Consider the following 17,528-nt stretch of genomic DNA (forward strand, 5'->3'; position numbering starts at 1 on the left):
CCATTTCATTTTTTGAAATTGGGGCGTTTCCAATACTGGTCTTTACCTTTAAGACTTGGAACCAAAAAGCACAATTTCAGATTTATCACTTTTAACTTGAGAGAATAAGTGCTCATCCAATTCATCTAAGCAGGATTCTTATGGATGGCAACGACACATTCTTGATTTGGAACAAAAGAAACATAAGTTTGGACATCATCAGCAAAGCAATGGTATTTAATTTGGTAATGATTCAATGCAGTTCACTCAGGTAGATTGAAAACAACATTGGACCACTAGCAGAGCCCTGTGGGACTCCACAATTCAGAGAGACTATCAGATTTAGCCCTATTGATACATACTTGCTGTTGACGATTTGACAGATATGATTTAAACCATTGTAATGTGATGCCACGAAGACCAAGGGAAGCTAGAATATTCAATAGAATGCCATAATTTATCGTATCAAATGCAGATGACAGGTCAAAAGAATCTACGGCTGTAATTCGTCCGACATCCATTTCCATTAGAATGGCATTGGAGATATTAATGAGCAATGTTCCAACAACGGGTGTGTGCGGTACGCAGACATGACGACTATCAATGAAATCATATTTCCTGCAGGTAGTCAGACAGTGGTGTGTCACCAATAATATCAGAAATGCTGAATTAATAAAAAAGCATATTTGAATATATAAATGAAGACCAAGAACAAAGAGGAATTTGAAGGAAAAAATAGCGTGGATAGGTTCAAAAATATGTCTTAAGAAAAAAGTGGTATTCATTCTAATAGCATATGAGTTCACAATTGTGTCAAAGGTATATCTAAACAGATGAATAATTATGACCAAATCTGGTACAACATTCTAAATATTAAAACAAACAAAATACCACAAATCAAGTATATTTTCGGTGGAATGTATTTTTTTTAAATCTTAAAACGTTCTGTACATCATCTTTATGTTGTGTGTTATATCAACAAACGCATGGACATCTACGCGACAGGTTGCAACATGTAAGCTGCCGACTGGATAAAGTAGGTGACTTGGGCAAGTTCCATTTTGACGTACTCCCATTTATTAGGGTCGGCATTGTTATCGATATCAAACATGGCGTCCACGATACCCGCAAACTTTTCTCCGGCGTAAGCGTTCTTGCTGCTCGGTGCGAAGATGACATGTCTGCGGAGGGAGAGAGGGAGATGAAAAGAGGTGAGAGGGGGAGGATGGAGAGAGGGATATGCAAAAAGAATGCAGAATGGACTAGTAAGGCCCGGGAACGGCACGATACCCCGCCCCCCCCCCATATAAGAAATGAAATAAAATATAGAACAAAAGTTGTAGTGAGGGGTGCTATTGTTATATTTGTCTTTGAGCACAACGTATGTTTTGTGAAATGATTTCTCATAAAGGAAGGTGCTGAGGGGCACACAAAATTTTAGCTGGGAGCACTTAGGTGTATACGTGTGCTATAGATAATATATGCTGCCGCGCCCCCTCCCCCCCCCCCCCCCCTCCCCCCCCCCCTCCCTGCAATATCAATGAGATGTTAGGCTTTTCAGAGCATACATTTTGATGAATTTCTTAGCTTTTAAACAGAACTTATATTTAGTATTCCGGGGCTCCTTTAGAGTTTTTCAGGTCTGCATCGCTCACTGCCCCAGTTTGCACGTCAACATAGTGGACTGCTACGTGTGACGTCCTTTAAAGGCACTGCCAGTGCGAATCTAAAAGTCCCTATTCCCCCCCCCCCTTCCACCGCCCCTCCATTGATCCGCAACTTCCGCATTGTTGATCACTTACTTTTCATCGATTCTATCTTTGGTAAGGCCCATCGGATCGATAAACATTCTGTCCAGATACATTATCTGGTCATTGACGGCACGTACGGCTAATATACTGGATATAAATTGAAAGGGTAAGAGAGAAGACCGAGAAAATGGTTTGAAAAAAATTAGCATTATGTTGGAATAATATGACTAGTGAGAATGCCGAATTTAAGCCGAAACATGAACAGAGATATTTGCATGTAGTGTATATCACTTATTTTTAAAGTTTTTAATGTGGCAAATAAATGGCCATTGTGGTTGCGATAACCTGCATCGGTATAAACTCGAATTGCTTTTTTCTGCAACATAATTATACGATTAGTATTGCACTCATGAGTAGCCCAACATGTCTTGTAATATTTAATCTTTTAAAGTGAATTTAAGCAAATCTAGGCAACGAAAAACCATTCGGATGAAGATGTAATCTCTTTTTATTTATTAGACAGCTTAAATTTAGGAAGGAAAGAAAAAGCACTTCTTTATCTATAGCATTACTTTATATTTGATCTTTTAAAGTGAATTTAAGCAAATCTAAGCAACGAAAAACCATTCGGACGAAGATATAATCTATTTTCATACTCACTCATCTTTGTCAATATCTGTCAGTCTTTCTTTGAAAGCGTTTGCCTCGGTTGTAAGATTATTTACTGCCGATTCCATGTACTCTGAGAAAGAAGAGAGTGCAAAACAAAATCAACAGCATGCACATGGTTTTTAAGCACACGTATGAACACGATTGGACAAATTAGCTCCAAGGTTTGTTATTGTTAGTGGACATGATTAGCCTACCCATATTCACTGGTGTAAATGAATACTAATTTTGTAACAATGTGTTATATAGATTTTAATCAACTGAGCTTTAATTGATTTTAATCAAATCTAACAGAAATAGTTGTCTTATCTAGTCAATTTGATTACATCGATTAAGGATGGGGGTTAATGCTTCCACATGGAAGTATCGTGGTATAGTAGTGGTTTATTCTCTTGACTCTCAACCCAAGGATTGACGGTTCGAATCCTAGCCCGGTACAAACGTAATTTGGCCAGATAATAATCCACAATTGTCACTCTCCATCTTGTTGTAAATGGGTACTTGGCAATTGCTGAGAAATTACAGTGCCTTCAGGAAGAACAGCATTCATACGGATATGGCTTCCATGTTTTTAACAAAAGTATTATTATTGTATTACTATTATTCCATTGAGGCAGGAGGCCCACTCTGTTTTCTCGGTCAAGAATAACAAGAACATGAAACTGTAAAAATATACCGAAAGATAGCCCTTCTTGAACCATCCTCGTTCCTATATCACCACCTCGTAGCTCGATGAAGAACATATCGACCGCTCTGGCGTAGTCGGCGACGTCCATGGGTATAACGACGGAGTCGGCGAGTTGTCGCATGATCTCGCCCATGAGTTGGCCGATGGCGAGCATGAACTTGAAGGATGGGTCGTAATAATTGGCTACGAGGTCAAAGGTCTCATACACCGAGTGGTACATGGGGTAAGAGCGGACTGGGACTGCTACCTGAATACCGATATAGAACGTGTTTAATTTCTTAACAAACTTAATTCAATTATTATCTCTTTCATTTCTTTCTCTTTCCTAAATTTGTTAACGCCCCATTAACGGGTTTTCTTGACGAAAGAATTATCAACAACCTTTTCAGTAATTCTACCATGTGGTGTTAAAGAAAGCTTCCAAATGTGAAATTACATCGTTCACACTAAATCCACGTAGTACAATAATTTACATTACAGTCCTCAAAAAGTTGCTTCACGATGTATACAAAGAGAAAACAAAATACCATTTATCAGAGCCTATCTATTTACAAAGAGTGGCAACAATGAAGGTTGCTCCTGATTGGTCAGTTGTGAAATGGAGCTTCCAGTAGTTCCTTCCCATAGAGACTATACGTGGAAGGTAACTATTTGGAGCTCCACGATTTAACCTCTGGCCGTGCTCGCGATACGCGTATAAGCCCGTGTCACAACTATCTCTTTCAATGCGCTATGCCCTTCATCGTCGGAGAAGATAGCAAATAGTTTTTATACTTACGTGATCATACCTATACCTCACATCGAGAGCAGATATTCCGATTATTTGTAAGAGTGAGGCGTAGTCAGAGCCGGATCCAAGAGTGTAAATACTGATAATAAACAGAAAACAAGAAATATTGGTACGAAACACGCTGGAGATAACAAGGAGTGTATATGTCTGCGGGATCAAAGATTCATTTTAATAACAGGTCTAAGAACCAAAATTTAACTAACAGTTCTGAGTAGCTGATGCCCGAATATCTCAATTCAAAAAAGTTTCACAAAGAGCTCGAAAACAATCGATCTCATCAGACATTTGCTCCAGACACATTTGCCAGGGGCTTAATTATTTCACAAAAGATAGAGGGTCAAGTTGACTAGGGTTGCGATAAGGTGTACGGGTAATTTTAGGGTTAGTGTTAGTGTTTTGAGTCTAGGGCTAAAGTTAAGAATTGAGTGTTGACAATTGACCGCAGATATGACACAGTGATTGTTGCCACAGCAGGAGTCGTATACGATCAATTTTGCTTTCTGATCAATATCGTGGTTTACTTTAACGACAGAACGTTACCGCTAGTCTACATCCTATCTAGCAGACAATACTCACATTTTGACATACCCTCTGTCATAGAGAGTACGTCTGACGATCTTCATCTGAATTAGAATCTGGGCCCCGTCGCACAAAACTAACCATTGAGAGTCTTTGCCATCAATGGTAACTACCATGGAAACCTTGATTTTGATTGGCTGTAGAGCCCCGTATCTGACCAAAGCAACAACTAGTTGTATCTTCCTGTTCGAGCCGTATGTACCCTGGCAATGACTTTTCTCTCCACCGCAGATGCTATACAACCGCTCTAGCAGACGATACTCACATTGGTTCTCCGTCATCATTGAAGCTACCTCGTGCTTTCCATGTGTCAAAGAGAGTCTTGATCGGGATCAGGTATCTGACCAAAGAAATCGGTTTGAATCCGATGATTATTTACATCTTAAATTATTTTTCTTCCCTCGGTAATATGAGTTTAGATTTATGTATTTCATAAATATATGTATTTCATATTTCTCCTCAAATTCTTAGATGTGTAAGCGATATGTACTTTTTTGTTTTTCGCGCTCCTAAAAAAATAGTCGATATTGTAGTTATGATTATTATTAATATTACCATTATTATTATCATTGTATTTCTATCAATATTATTATCATTATTATTATTGTTATTATTATTATTATTATTAGTATTATTATCATTATCATTCAGAATTATACATGTTCAACTGAATGTTCTAGAATATATCTGCTCCTTTCTACTTTAAATTTGTTTAGGAACAATTAATACCCTTTTAGTAGCTTCTCTTATTAGTCGGTCCAAATTGGGCGTGGCTGCGATGTCGGGAACCCAGGTACCTTACGATAAAAAAAGAAGAACAGATGTATGAGAGCGGAGAAAATAATAAACGAAGAATGTGATCAAATAAATTGAGGACATTTTTCTTAAGAGTTAGAAGAAATGATAATTTCAATTTTTGTACTGCGCTATATGCCTACCATTTCTGTATAATGAAACAAAAGTTTTAATTCATAAACACATGACCTGTACGTCAGTTCAAGATTCCATTTCCGACTTGAGTATACCTAAAAACTAAACATTTAATCATTCCTTGTAACATATCGTTATCGTATTGCATCGTGAAACATTTGAATTATTACAAAAATGAAGTAACCGTTTCAACCGTAACCGTATGAAAAAGACAAACACAAGCTGTACATCACGGTTTATCATGATTGTATCTCACCATCCAATGAGATATCGACGTTTATATAAGCCACAACTCTCACCCCAAGAGTCTTGGTAAATTCCTGTAAAATGAGATGAACAAAAATCATAGATTCTCATAATGTTCTAGTTGACGAATGATATAATAAGCACGTAGATAGCCCATTTTCTTATCATTTGCATAATTAGATTTCATTAAAATATTCAATTATATAAGTCGGCTCTTTCTCTCTCTCTCTCTCTCTCTCTCGCTCTCTACCTCTCTTCCTGTCAAGTACTGAAAATCGTAAATACATCTCATCATTATCATTCAAAATATAAATAGGCGCCCAATGTTTCGTTGAACCTTGTCTGTCTCGGGCGTTTCAAGAAAGCTCAAGTTTTAAATGATTATATTAGATAATTTGCAAGTAGTTCAATGAATTCCAAATAAGACAGGGATCCAAGCGTTTTACTTAAACTAGATATTCATTGATTTTAAAAACTAACTTTATTTTCATTATTGCAAAGTTGAAACTATGATTCGACAAGGTTATCAAAATTCATTGCTTGAAAACATTCGAAGTAATGATTATTATAAATTACAAAGCGCTTAAATACAGTCCTGGCATAGCACCTGAAGAGATCTCCGAACGCTGCTGAGATGTGTGAGATCACAGTATGGACATGATTTGCACAAGCAGACGATGTCCCATGACATCTCACACATTTTCAGTGCCTGTGTTTTCATCTTCTCTTGAGTTCGTTTTCTTAGTTCACTACCGTCAGGCTAAAATGGTTTTATTTTGATGACAAATGCAGCGATACAAAAATAAAGGAATCTGTCCCTTGTAAACAAAATAAGACGCCATTGTATATTCAGCTGCACACACCGCGGTATGTTTGGCGTTTCAAGAGGGAACAAATGCCGTCCTTAATATCATTCCGGGGTTTTTCAATTTGAAAGTCTGGTTTCTTTGATTGTTAATTAACCCCTATCCTGAGTATTTACAAGCAAAAGATTTTAGTTATCAGAATCGGGTCATATTCCCTCTTGAATGGTTTGACATGCCATTACATATATATATACACTTAACTCATAATAATTTGACAAATAATAGCTTTGCAATTATGTTCATTCTTTATGGGATGTCGTCTGCTTGGGCAGTATTGGTCCATATAGTGACGTCATTAAAACATCGTGTTTTTTTTTCTCTGGAGAATATCTCGTATATCCCAGCTGCTATGGAGGTGGTTGTATTTGTATTTTCTTTATAAATCACCCGATATGTAGTTTAGACACAACACAAAATGTAAAAAGCTGACTACTTTCTTGAAGGGTTATGAAATTATACGATGTTTTCCTGACTGGAGTCATTTTCGCACATTCCCTGACTTTTCCCTAATGACTGGATTAAAGAAAACCCATATGTTGGTTCCCCACTTCTGATTATGTAATTTAATATTTCAGAAAAGGTCATGACCCTGATGGTACCTGCACCCATTCTTGCGATCCGATCAACCCCTGTTCCTCAGCACCCCAGCTACAAAACATGATGCTACGACGCGGCTGCCAACCTACAACATAAATGGAACAGGATGACTTGTTTGAATGCATGATCTGAATGATTGACGTCAGACTATATTAAAGTGGATGAATTACAGACATCCCTGCCCTCCTTACCCGCCGCCATCCTCCGTCGTGGCGATTGTTTGATCTGGGACGCAAGCGCGTAGCCAGGATTTCATTTTAGGGGGGAGTTCCCCCCCCCCCCCCCCCCTCCCGCGCGAAGCGCAGAAGCTTTGAAAAAAGACGGTTCGTTGTACCTTTCTCGACTCATAATCCTTGTCTGAATTCAGTCCGCCCCTCCTGTGCATAGCGCGGAAGCTTTGACGTATTATTAGACAAAGAAGACGATTCGTTGTACCTTTCTCGACCCTTAATCCTTATCTGTATTCAGTCCCACTCACGCGCGAAGCGCGGAAGTTTTGACGTTTCATTAATTTATTAGAGAAAGAAGACGATTCGATGTACCGTTCTCGACTCTTAATCCTTATCTGAATTCAGTTTCCTCTGAAGTTTCCTTTGAAGTTTCATTAAATTATTAGAGAAATAAGACGACTCGAAGTACCGTTCTTGACTCTTAATCCTTGTCTGAATTCAGTCCTCCCCCCTCCTCCTGCGCGAAGCGCGGAAGCTTTGACGTATTATATTAGACAAAGAAGACGATTCGTTGTACCTTTCCCGACCCTTAATCCTTATCTGTATTCAGTCCCCCTTTTTCGAAGCGCGGAAGCTTTGACGTTTCATTAAATTATTAGAGAAAGAAGACGATTTGTTGTACCGTTCTCGACTCCTTTCCCTTTTTCTTCCTACGTCCTCTTACTTTTTTTCTTCTCTTTCTCTCTCATTTTTTTTTTGGCCGGCGTTTTTGGGAGGCGATCGCCCCCACCGCCCCCCCCCCCCCCTGGCTACGCGCCTGCTGGGACGGCCCCGTCTGATAAAGAGTTGATATCAATCGCAAGTAAGTACATACGAAATAAGAAGCTGCAAACTTGCGATTGATTGGAGGACTCGCGATTGATTTGGATCAATCGCAACTCTTTATAAGACTGGACCGTGATATCTACAAAACAAATCATCAACAACAATGGGTGTTCCTGTCATATACCTGTGAGCAAATCACTCGGGTTTTTTTTTTAACAGAGCGAACGGTTTATAGTGTTTTGTCAATCACAATCTATACGAGAAAAAGAATATAGAAATAGAATCATGACTAGCTCAACATCAAAAGCAAATTGGAGTTAAAGATTGGACATGCATTTATAGAAGCTTACCTTTATTTATGAGGACTCCGACTGTCCTACTGAGTTCTAACATAGAAGCTGTACCACTGGACGGGTCGATGGCACCGAATGCCCATGCGTCACGATGGTTTCCTACCAACACATAGCGATCTACGATGAACATGAGAATCAAGTAAGATTATCGTAAGACAATGAAAAGAAATCGGCATAGGTTATATCAAAACTATGAAAGACTCGAGTCAAACTCTATTTGGAAAAGTTAGATTGCATCCTAATAAGGACATGACTTGTGTGTTCCACACTTCCACAGTGTAAGAACAATGTTGAAATAGTTTGAACACATTATCTCAAGAGTGTACAAACAGTGTGAACAAAATGTAGAAATCGTGTGTGGAGGCAGCATTGTAACAGTGTGAATTCAGGGAGGAAACAGTGAAAAGCAGTAGAAGCAATGTAAAAAGTGTATGGAATTGTGAAGAAAAAAAGCTGTGACCATAGTGTAGAAACGATGTGAACACAGTAAAAAGGGGGAAATGTGTGGAAACTGTGTAAACACTTTCAAAGCTGTGTGAAACAGTGTGGTTGCAGGCTGGAAACACTATGAATTCATTGATTTAAAGTACTTACTTTACTTCCAAGACTTACCCGGTTCAACGCTCCCTCGTACAACACCGATTACATTCCAAGCATAAGACTGTTCATTCTTTGTGAAGATAGACATCCTTACAGACCTGCGGAGAAGCAAAAAAGATATTTTTAAAAAAAATCATTGTCATTATTTCCTTCTCTCTCTCTCTCTCTCTCTCAAAAGTGTGATGGTCCCACTCGACAATATTGTGATGAATCGGGAAAATATTTGCAACATTTGCGAGCAAAAATTATACAACACAAGGAATTTTAGATTTTTCCCTGAATATATGGGGGGGGGGAAGGTAACTAATTCCCATCCAAAAGCAACAAAAGGAAATATCGTATACTTGCTCTTTAAGAGATGTCAGATACAGATATACCAGAAAATTGAGTATGCTAAGGGGAAAAGGTGTTTTTCGATTTCCTAAATATTTCCAAATACGTTGAGAGAATGACTACAAAACAATGAAGTATTTGGGGGAGAATTTCTTCACTCATTTTCCCTTTTTTCGTTTTCTTCTTCTTCTTCTTCTTTTTCTTGCTCAAGACAACATAAGAATTTTCCTTTTCGCAAAAACTTACCCTATACCCACCCCCCCCCCCTTTAAAAAAAAATATGTTAAGAAAACAAGCTTACATATCCGAGGATTGTTCATCAAATCCAGGTCCGTGTCTATAACCATTCTCTAAAGGTAGACTCCCTGCCCAGTCGTCTTCTACATCTTCTCCTCCCATACGTCTGGAAAGTATAAGAAACACATAAGAGTAAATAGCCACTGTTTTCAGACTAAAACTACTAACGGACTGTGGTGAGATTATTGACCAATCAAAGATTTTAAAAGTGGTGTAAAAGAAAAGAGAAAGTGGATAAAGTAAAAGAGAATCGTAAAGTTTTTTAAGTATTATACTTCGAAATATAATTATTGTACATATAAAATGCGAAAACAGACTAGTGAATGCATTCATCTACACTCTAAGAAATACAAATAAGGTACTGCTATTAAAGCAGAATTGCACCCTAATTTCTTAATCTATATTTATTTAACTATTTTCTTATTTACTTACTCATTTGATTAGTTTGTTTGTTTATTTCTATACCCCTCTTATCATTTCCAACGCAAATCCACTCATATGATATTGGCGGGTCAAAGGGCAAACTTAAACTTAATATGGTGTTCTTGAAGTACGCATTAAGTACCAAAACATTTGGCCCTTTTGTTCTTGTTTGTCTTTATGCACCCCCCCCCCTCCCCCCACCACCACCCTCCTGCAAGAGAATTATGCATCCACCGCTGGTTACCCACCTTAGAAGTTGATAAGCATCATCATAGCCAATGGGGTGTATAGGTATGGATGGAAGAACATCGGTATTACTCACGTTGATGCGGTACGCACCCTCTTCATATGGAAACAAATAGAAGAAGAAATCATTAATAGGAGTAATCAGTTCTAGGGCACCTACCCCCTGGACATCTACCCCCTGCATAATCACCCCCAGTCAACTACCCCCTAGGACAACTACCCTCTAGAGCAACCACCCCCTAGGGCAACTACCTCCTAGGACAACTACCGCCCGGACAACTACCACCAGACAACTACTATCCGGACAACTACCCCCTATAAGACAACCATCCTCTAGGAAACACCCCCCGGACAACTATCCTCGGGGTAGTTGTCCGTGGGGTAGTTTTCCGGGTGGTAGTTATCCGGGGGTAGTTATCTGGGGGTAGTTGTCCTAGGGATAGTTGTCTGGGGGTAGTTGGCCGGGGGTAGTTGTCATGGGTGTAGTCTTCCTAGAGGGTGGTTATCCGGGGGTTGGATGTCCCGGAGGTAGGTGTCCGGATACGTTAATAATCATAACTTGGTCTTTTTAATACCCAGGGGAGCTATAGTAGGAATTTATGCTGCTTTTCCTACGGACCCTGAAATTCCTATAATTACCCCCAGCATTGCCAGGTACCAGAGAGGGACAAAATGTGGGCAAAGCACCTCGTCCCAAGATGTGAACACTGAAGCAAGTTTCGAATCCGGGACCTCTCGTTTGAAGTCAACGGCATTCACCGAAATATACAGAGTGAGTCAGAAAAAATGTCCCACTTTTTAAAAGTTGTATTGTTTGAAGTATGAATATTGAATCATGGATTTCATGATATGTCTTGATAGAGTTATTCTCCCAGTACATTTAGGTACCATTTTCATTTGAATCTCTGCATGCATGACTGAACGTCAGACAATCTTTAGAAGACTGCCAGATCTCACTTTTCTGACTCACCCTGTAGATACCACGGTACATACAATTACACGGAAAGTGCAGAGGAAAATTGAATGAGTAGGCTATATAGATATAAGCCTTCATCGGTAATACCTCACATATACCACCAAACCGACTACGGGACAACGGGATAACTTCAAACATTGTGAATAAAACCTCTGCATTAAACATAAACAAAAACATTGAATAATAATAAATGAATAATTGTGGGAAGGGATACTAATAATATAGAACATTAGATGCAGACCTGATTAGATGATGTTCATTCAATAGAAATTAAAACACAATTACCAACAGAGGGGTAACCCGGTGTCTCTGGGTCCCCACTACCAGCCATACATGTACCCCTCTGTGCTCCAGTGCCTGGTAGAAAGTACCCATCGGGGTAAGTTTGCCCCCCTGGTATTGCGTAATCCTTGGGATCGGAGTAGAGGATGAGACCCGCCACGCCGGACTGGGCCGCAAATGTAGCCTTAATCAAAACAGATTTCATCATAAAGAAATTAGATTACTTCATTAATATTTAGGTTTTGCTAGGAATTATCAGATGTGTACTTTGGGTCAGAGCATAAGATATACTGCATTCTGAGTAAAACAGAAATCACGATGAATAGAAGACATTTATTTCGTTTAATCATCATCATCATCATCGTCGTCACAATCATCATTGTTTTGTTATCGTCATCATCGTTATCATTACCATCATCTTCATATTTGCTATTCATCTCGTCATATTATATATAATATTGACTGTTTGATTGTTTTGTATGATTGAATATTATTCTGGAGTTCACAAACGTAATACAAGATAATTTATTATTATCTACATAAGGCTTCAAAGTGGTACAATATATCCGTGTATTTATCTTTAGCGCAGTACCGGATGACTGACCAATATTGTATTCGTATTGCTCTGTCATCCGGGAACTTCAACTGTCTATACAATACTATATTGCTTGATTATCGCATATCAACAACACTTTCGCTGGTACCCGGTCACTGTACAATAGGTTAGTCACATTTTGTTATTTCGCTAGTCAGCCTGATATAAATAATAAAAATAATATTGTATGGCTTTGTTTTCGTGTGATATACTATATAAATATTCCTCTCGCTGTGACAAATATTGCAATATTTGTCACAGCGAAGTAAAGTCCTATTACTGACTCCAACCAATCAAAATTGAAGTTAGTTTCCAGAAATTCTAGTGCTTTCTTAGCCAATTGGACTGTTCTAAGTGTCTCATAGGTCTATGCTGGAAATGAATAGCTGATCCACAACAACAACAACAACAACAACAACAACAACAACAACAGCAACCGCCATTTGAAATAAACTTACTACATTCCAAATTTCTCAACCATAGCTGAAACTAGGGTCTGCACCACCATTCTTCTAGTACGGGGTGAAATGAGGCCTTCCTCCATTTCTTTGATCATCTGGTCACCTCCGTTTACCTTCTGTATGATATCCCGTATGGCCTGCAAACAAATGAAGACATTTTTTTTTTAATAAATGAACATCAAGAAGTGCATTATACATGCATGACAGATTTGAAATCACTCTATGGATCAGTATTTTTACGCTGTTTTTGATTGTCACATCCGATTAAGCTTCACAAACTTCAATTTTGCTGAAAACTTGACCTTGAGATGTTATGGCAGGTACATGTAAGCAAACTTTAGTTCCTTTTAAATTGTTTATACTTACAAAGATGGAACCTTTCTTCTTTCCACCATTGCCGTCTAAAGCTGTAGCGGCAGTTCCTGTTGAATGTTCAGTTCTTGATTTCTATACAGAATAACAAGACAAATCAGTCAGGGTCTTGTCTGACGTACCTCATGCTACTCCCTTTCCAGAAAAAGACAGCATTATGCAATGAGAATAATTTTGAGCGTAACACCTAATACAAGTAACTGGAAGCAGAGCATAAATTTTGAAATGTTATTTACATTTACACTTACAAGCTAATTTGTTGCTCTACATAGATATCATTTCGCTAAATGTTTGGCAAATTAATTGAGACATATTTCAACACATGAAACGGAATTGTATTTTTGTTTTTCAAAATAATTATTCTGTCTGTTTCTGGAATGGGGAGTGGTGAAACATTTGCACACCTTTACTTTTGTCATACATTGTAGGTTTTGTTCTGTCTGTACTTTTAGTACAGTGAATAGTTAATTATGGGGAAATAAAACAAGAACTTTTGATATGCGCATCTTTCTAAGTGAACAAAAACTTACAGACAAGGCATCTGTCTTCTTCTTTGGTAAAACATCAACAGAATCAGCATTGGTATCCGCAGCTGGATGTACAGCAGTGTTAGGTTCATGCTCATTGACTGGTTCAGTCCTTGACTTCTATAATATAAACCATATTGATGAAAAAACATAAATAAGAATGTGACTGTTTTTGGTCTTTCTGGTATGTGGCCGTCCACCACAACTGTGCGCAGATGATGGCACACTTTATTTTGGACCTAGAGAATAAAGGTATTGCTTTAGCCTCAGCCGTGCATCTATCGTCTCATATTACACAGGCGATTGGTTCTACGCTAAAAATAATGGAATCGCACATCATATATGAAACAATATATACACGACTGAAGCTATATAAGAACAATACCTTTATTTTAATTTTTAAACGACATTAAATGTAAATAAACTGAGTTTTAGGCAACAAAAAAAAGAAGGTTCGTCTCAGAACCCCGCGCGCATAGCTAGGTAAAACCGGATTTACTGCATAGCTCTACACGCTTAGCTTATTTTGAGCTTTTTGTTTTAGTTGTCAGAAAAATATTCAACATTTTGCAAAAAAGGTGGGCCAAAAGTGCAATTAAAGATTAAAAATTAAAAATCTCACATCTAGCACAATGATTTTTTTAACCAAATAAAAAGGAAAGAAAATTATAAAAAAGGCATAGGACTTTTATTTTTTCTTGGGGGGGGGGGGGGGGGGGGGCTTATTCAATAAAATCTACACTTTTAAAAGCATCAACCATGGTATGAGAATTGATTAATCAAGCTGCGCGTACACATAGTAGCGCCCGACGTGCACGCAGTAGCTGTGTTTTATTGTCACATGTTACACGGCTAGAAACCAATTATAGGAATGCAGGAACAGTCTCAAGTGTTTAAGAATACAGTGTAAAACAACTGAAATTTGGCTAAAATGAAATTTCCATAGATTTGAAACCTTTAATACTTTTATAAGGACATATTAGCTAGAAATACTACAAAATTATATTTTTGTATCCAAGTCCAAATAGTTCTAAACATTTCAGCTCCAGAACTTTAAGCCTCAAGACTTTTGAGTTTACTAACCTCATCATGACTAATCCAATTGACAATCTATCCTATGATATGCCTGACATTGATATAGTATCTGCCATCATCTTTCTTGAAGCTTTTGTTCACATGCAGAGGATGAAAGTCGAGTAAGTCATCCACAGTACATATAGCAAGACATACTGGTCTCAATGGTTTCACAATATATGCGTGGTAATGTCTTTCATAGCCAATGGTGTTCCAAAGTTCACATATCAGTCTTACGGATGCATGATTGCGCTGGACATGGTCAATTGCAACAATATGCATGATTTTTCCGAAGATGAGATCACCATCATCACTCTTCTTCACAGCCACCATCACATGCTGTCTATACTCAGCTCCATGGACATTGACCCATTTGGCTAAGAATACATCGTTGTACAATGGAATGCCGGTGCTTTGGGCTAATTGTTCCGCTCCATTTAGTGATGCTAGTATTACCGACTCTCCAGGTCCAATTTCACAAGCCTTTTCACACAGTGTTTTGTTTGCCATTATATTATAGCACAAGTGCATAGCGTTCCTGAATGCAAGTGTCTTGGAAATGTTTTGAAAATTACAAACAATGTGACCTAGTCGCTTTGAAAAGTTGTGGAAACCTTCAAATCGCATCACCCATAGGTGAATTAGTGGACCAACAAACTGTATGGCAGAAGCATAGTGCGTCAAGTAATGATGTTTAGGCTTCAAGTTCTGATCAGGAAATAACTCGAGAAAGAGCGAGTGATGATCTCTTACGAGCTGCGTCAAAAATATTGTATCACCTTTGCTGACTGTTGGAGCAAAAATAATATCCATACATGTTAACAAAGCAAGGATCAACTCCCAATGCTCATCATTCTCTGGCACCAAATCGCCAAGCATCAATGGCATGTGTCTTACAAGGCACCACATTGCACCTGCCTTCTGTTTGATCACCCCGTCACGACTTTGAAGAGTACTCCAACAAATATTGCAGGGCCTGTTCTTTGCATCGGGTAACCCATAGTTAAAGCTTGTGATCCTGGCATTCAATGTATCAATAGAAAAATAACGCTTAACAATCAGCTGATGTAGAACTAATTTCACCTCGAGAGGGCAGATCCCTTCGAGTATGTCATGCATAATGTCGGGTGCCCTATTATCCATGATATGAAAGCCGTTTATTCCATTTAATGGACAAGGCGATTTTACACCAGTTTGCTGTAGGTTGTTGATCTCCAGATCATGTTCATAGTTCTCAACAGTGCGCAGCAATTCTCGGTTTTCTGTTAGTTCCACTGGTATATTTCTGCGATGGATCTTACATGTTCGGCACGGAAAATTAGCAGTAAATCCTTCGCTAAAACCAAACAATGAATGAATACCAAGGTTGTCGCCCACAACTTGACCAATTGCTACTTTAATATTGCCTTGAAAATAATCAGTAGCCACATCAATTCCATCTGTTGAAAGATCATTCATGTCTCTAATGAACTGGGCAAAGATCGGCTGGTAAGTGTATAGTTTAGCATCACTCGCTTCAAACATCATTAACACAAATATGTCAAATAGTGTCATAGCTCGAGCAATATGTTTTGGTATCACACTCAAGCCATCTGATATTATATAAATATTACAGAAAATATATAAACACACATTTTCAGACATTAACAGTTTACTTTAAAACACATAAAGGAAATACTTCGTTTAGGTAGTAAAGGCGACATAGAACTAAGAAATTTGAAGAAAAGATTTCAGGATGGTGCAGTGTAAGTGCAGCGCGAGTGCATTTGCGGTGGGCTCGAAATGTATTCTTGAGTTGCTTTATGGATAAAATGTATAACAAATAAATAGTATTTATACTACACATTATGATTATTCTCACCTTATCCCCGCGGAATATAGCGCCATATCGTGCGATAGCTATTTTCCCGGTGAGGTTTATGCCGTTTTCCTCGAGAAACTGAAAGTCTTCCAACCTTGCGTAGTTTACGTAGACCAGGTCATTCTATAGGCAAAGAAGGACAGTTTAAAATGACAGAAGACTTGATTAGGTATTCAGAATACCAGTCCTCGGCACTATTGCTCCGCACTTACTGCCTATATCTCAATGTACACCATAAATATAGTGTTTTTTTTTTTTTTTTTTTTTTTTTTTTTTTTGGGGGGGGGGGGGTATTTTTAACAAATTTGGCAACTCTGTTGGAAATAAGTAAATTAATAAATAAATAAATACGTAAACAAATAGATACAGATATGAAAAGATGAATAGATAAATAAACAATTAAATATATAAATAATTTTAGACGAGTTGCTATCCGGATTTGTATTATTTGTAGTCCTCAAAAAGCCATTTTCATGGTGACGTAGCCATTTTGCCGCTGCCTTCCACCCCCCCCCCCCTCCCCCACCCCCTCCTTCTTCCTAATAATATTTGAAGGAGCTGATAAATGGAAAGCTAACACTTAAATACTAAAAAAATGTTTTACAAAATTCAAATAAAAAATCCCCCCCCCCTCGAAAAATTATCTTTACTCACTGTGATTACTCCCTGTGCTGAGTAGGCGTTAAATGGTGGAAGTATCAAGTCTTCTTTTTCCTTGGACAGATCATCCAGTGGCTTTTCTTTCAGTTGAGACGTGAAGTTAACCGTACCATCAGGATTCAATATCTCCACCTAAGTTTAATCATGGACCTATTACGAATGGACATTCAATGTGATTCTTTCTTTGATCCAATGATAGTCACCGCCTTCTGATTATGTGCATCTTAATGAGAACATTCAGCTGTTTTAACAATAATGACTGCGTAAGCATTTTCGGGCATTGACAAAGGAATTAATAATAATAGAAATAAATTACCTATAATCATGTGTAGCAGGTTGATACAGTAGACAATTTCAAGAGTATCTTAAAGACACATT

General features: G+C 38.2%; 1 protein-coding gene and 1 long non-coding RNA gene across 2 annotated transcripts; both read right to left on the reverse strand.

Moving 5' to 3' along the window:
- Positions 1 to 682: 682 nt before the first annotated feature.
- LOC105437299 (putative N-acetylated-alpha-linked acidic dipeptidase) lies at positions 683 to 4,572 on the reverse strand. The gene is made up of 6 exons (XM_030974441.1): positions 4,466 to 4,572; positions 3,866 to 3,956; positions 3,076 to 3,334; positions 2,391 to 2,472; positions 1,782 to 1,877; positions 683 to 1,160 (listed from the first exon to the last, which is right to left on the reverse strand). The coding sequence occupies exons 1-6, from the start codon at positions 4,570 to 4,572 to the stop codon at positions 974 to 976; spliced, it is 822 nt and encodes a 273-aa protein (XP_030830301.1). The 3' UTR covers positions 683 to 973.
- An 8,054-nt stretch (positions 4,573 to 12,626) lies between these two features.
- On the reverse strand, positions 12,627 to 16,154 carry LOC105437296. The gene is made up of 4 exons (XR_970565.2): positions 14,639 to 16,154; positions 13,559 to 13,675; positions 13,023 to 13,103; positions 12,627 to 12,793 (listed from the first exon to the last, which is right to left on the reverse strand). It is a non-coding gene; the product is annotated as an uncharacterized LOC105437296 (long non-coding RNA).
- Between the last annotated feature and the right edge of the window lie 1,374 nt (positions 16,155 to 17,528).

The sequence above is a fragment of the Strongylocentrotus purpuratus genome, unplaced genomic scaffold, assembly GCF_000002235.5.
Source record: "Strongylocentrotus purpuratus isolate Spur 01 unplaced genomic scaffold, Spur_5.0 spur5_scaffold_7, whole genome shotgun sequence".
Lineage (NCBI taxonomy): Eukaryota > Metazoa > Echinodermata > Echinoidea > Camarodonta > Strongylocentrotidae > Strongylocentrotus > Strongylocentrotus purpuratus.

Excerpts from the sequence above, each read along its gene's own strand:
- LOC105437299 (XM_030974441.1), bottom strand. The coding sequence starts at position 4,572 with ATGGTAGTTACCATTGATGGCAAAGACTCTCAATGGTTAGTTTTGTGC. Across the intron at positions 3,335-3,865 it reads TGAGGTATAGGTATGATCAC|GTAGCAGTCCCAGTCCGCTC; the intron begins GTAAGTATAAAA and ends ATCGGTATTCAG. Across the intron at positions 1,161-1,781 it reads AAAGATAGAATCGATGAAAA|ACATGTCATCTTCGCACCGA; the intron begins GTAAGTGATCAA and ends CTCCCTCCGCAG.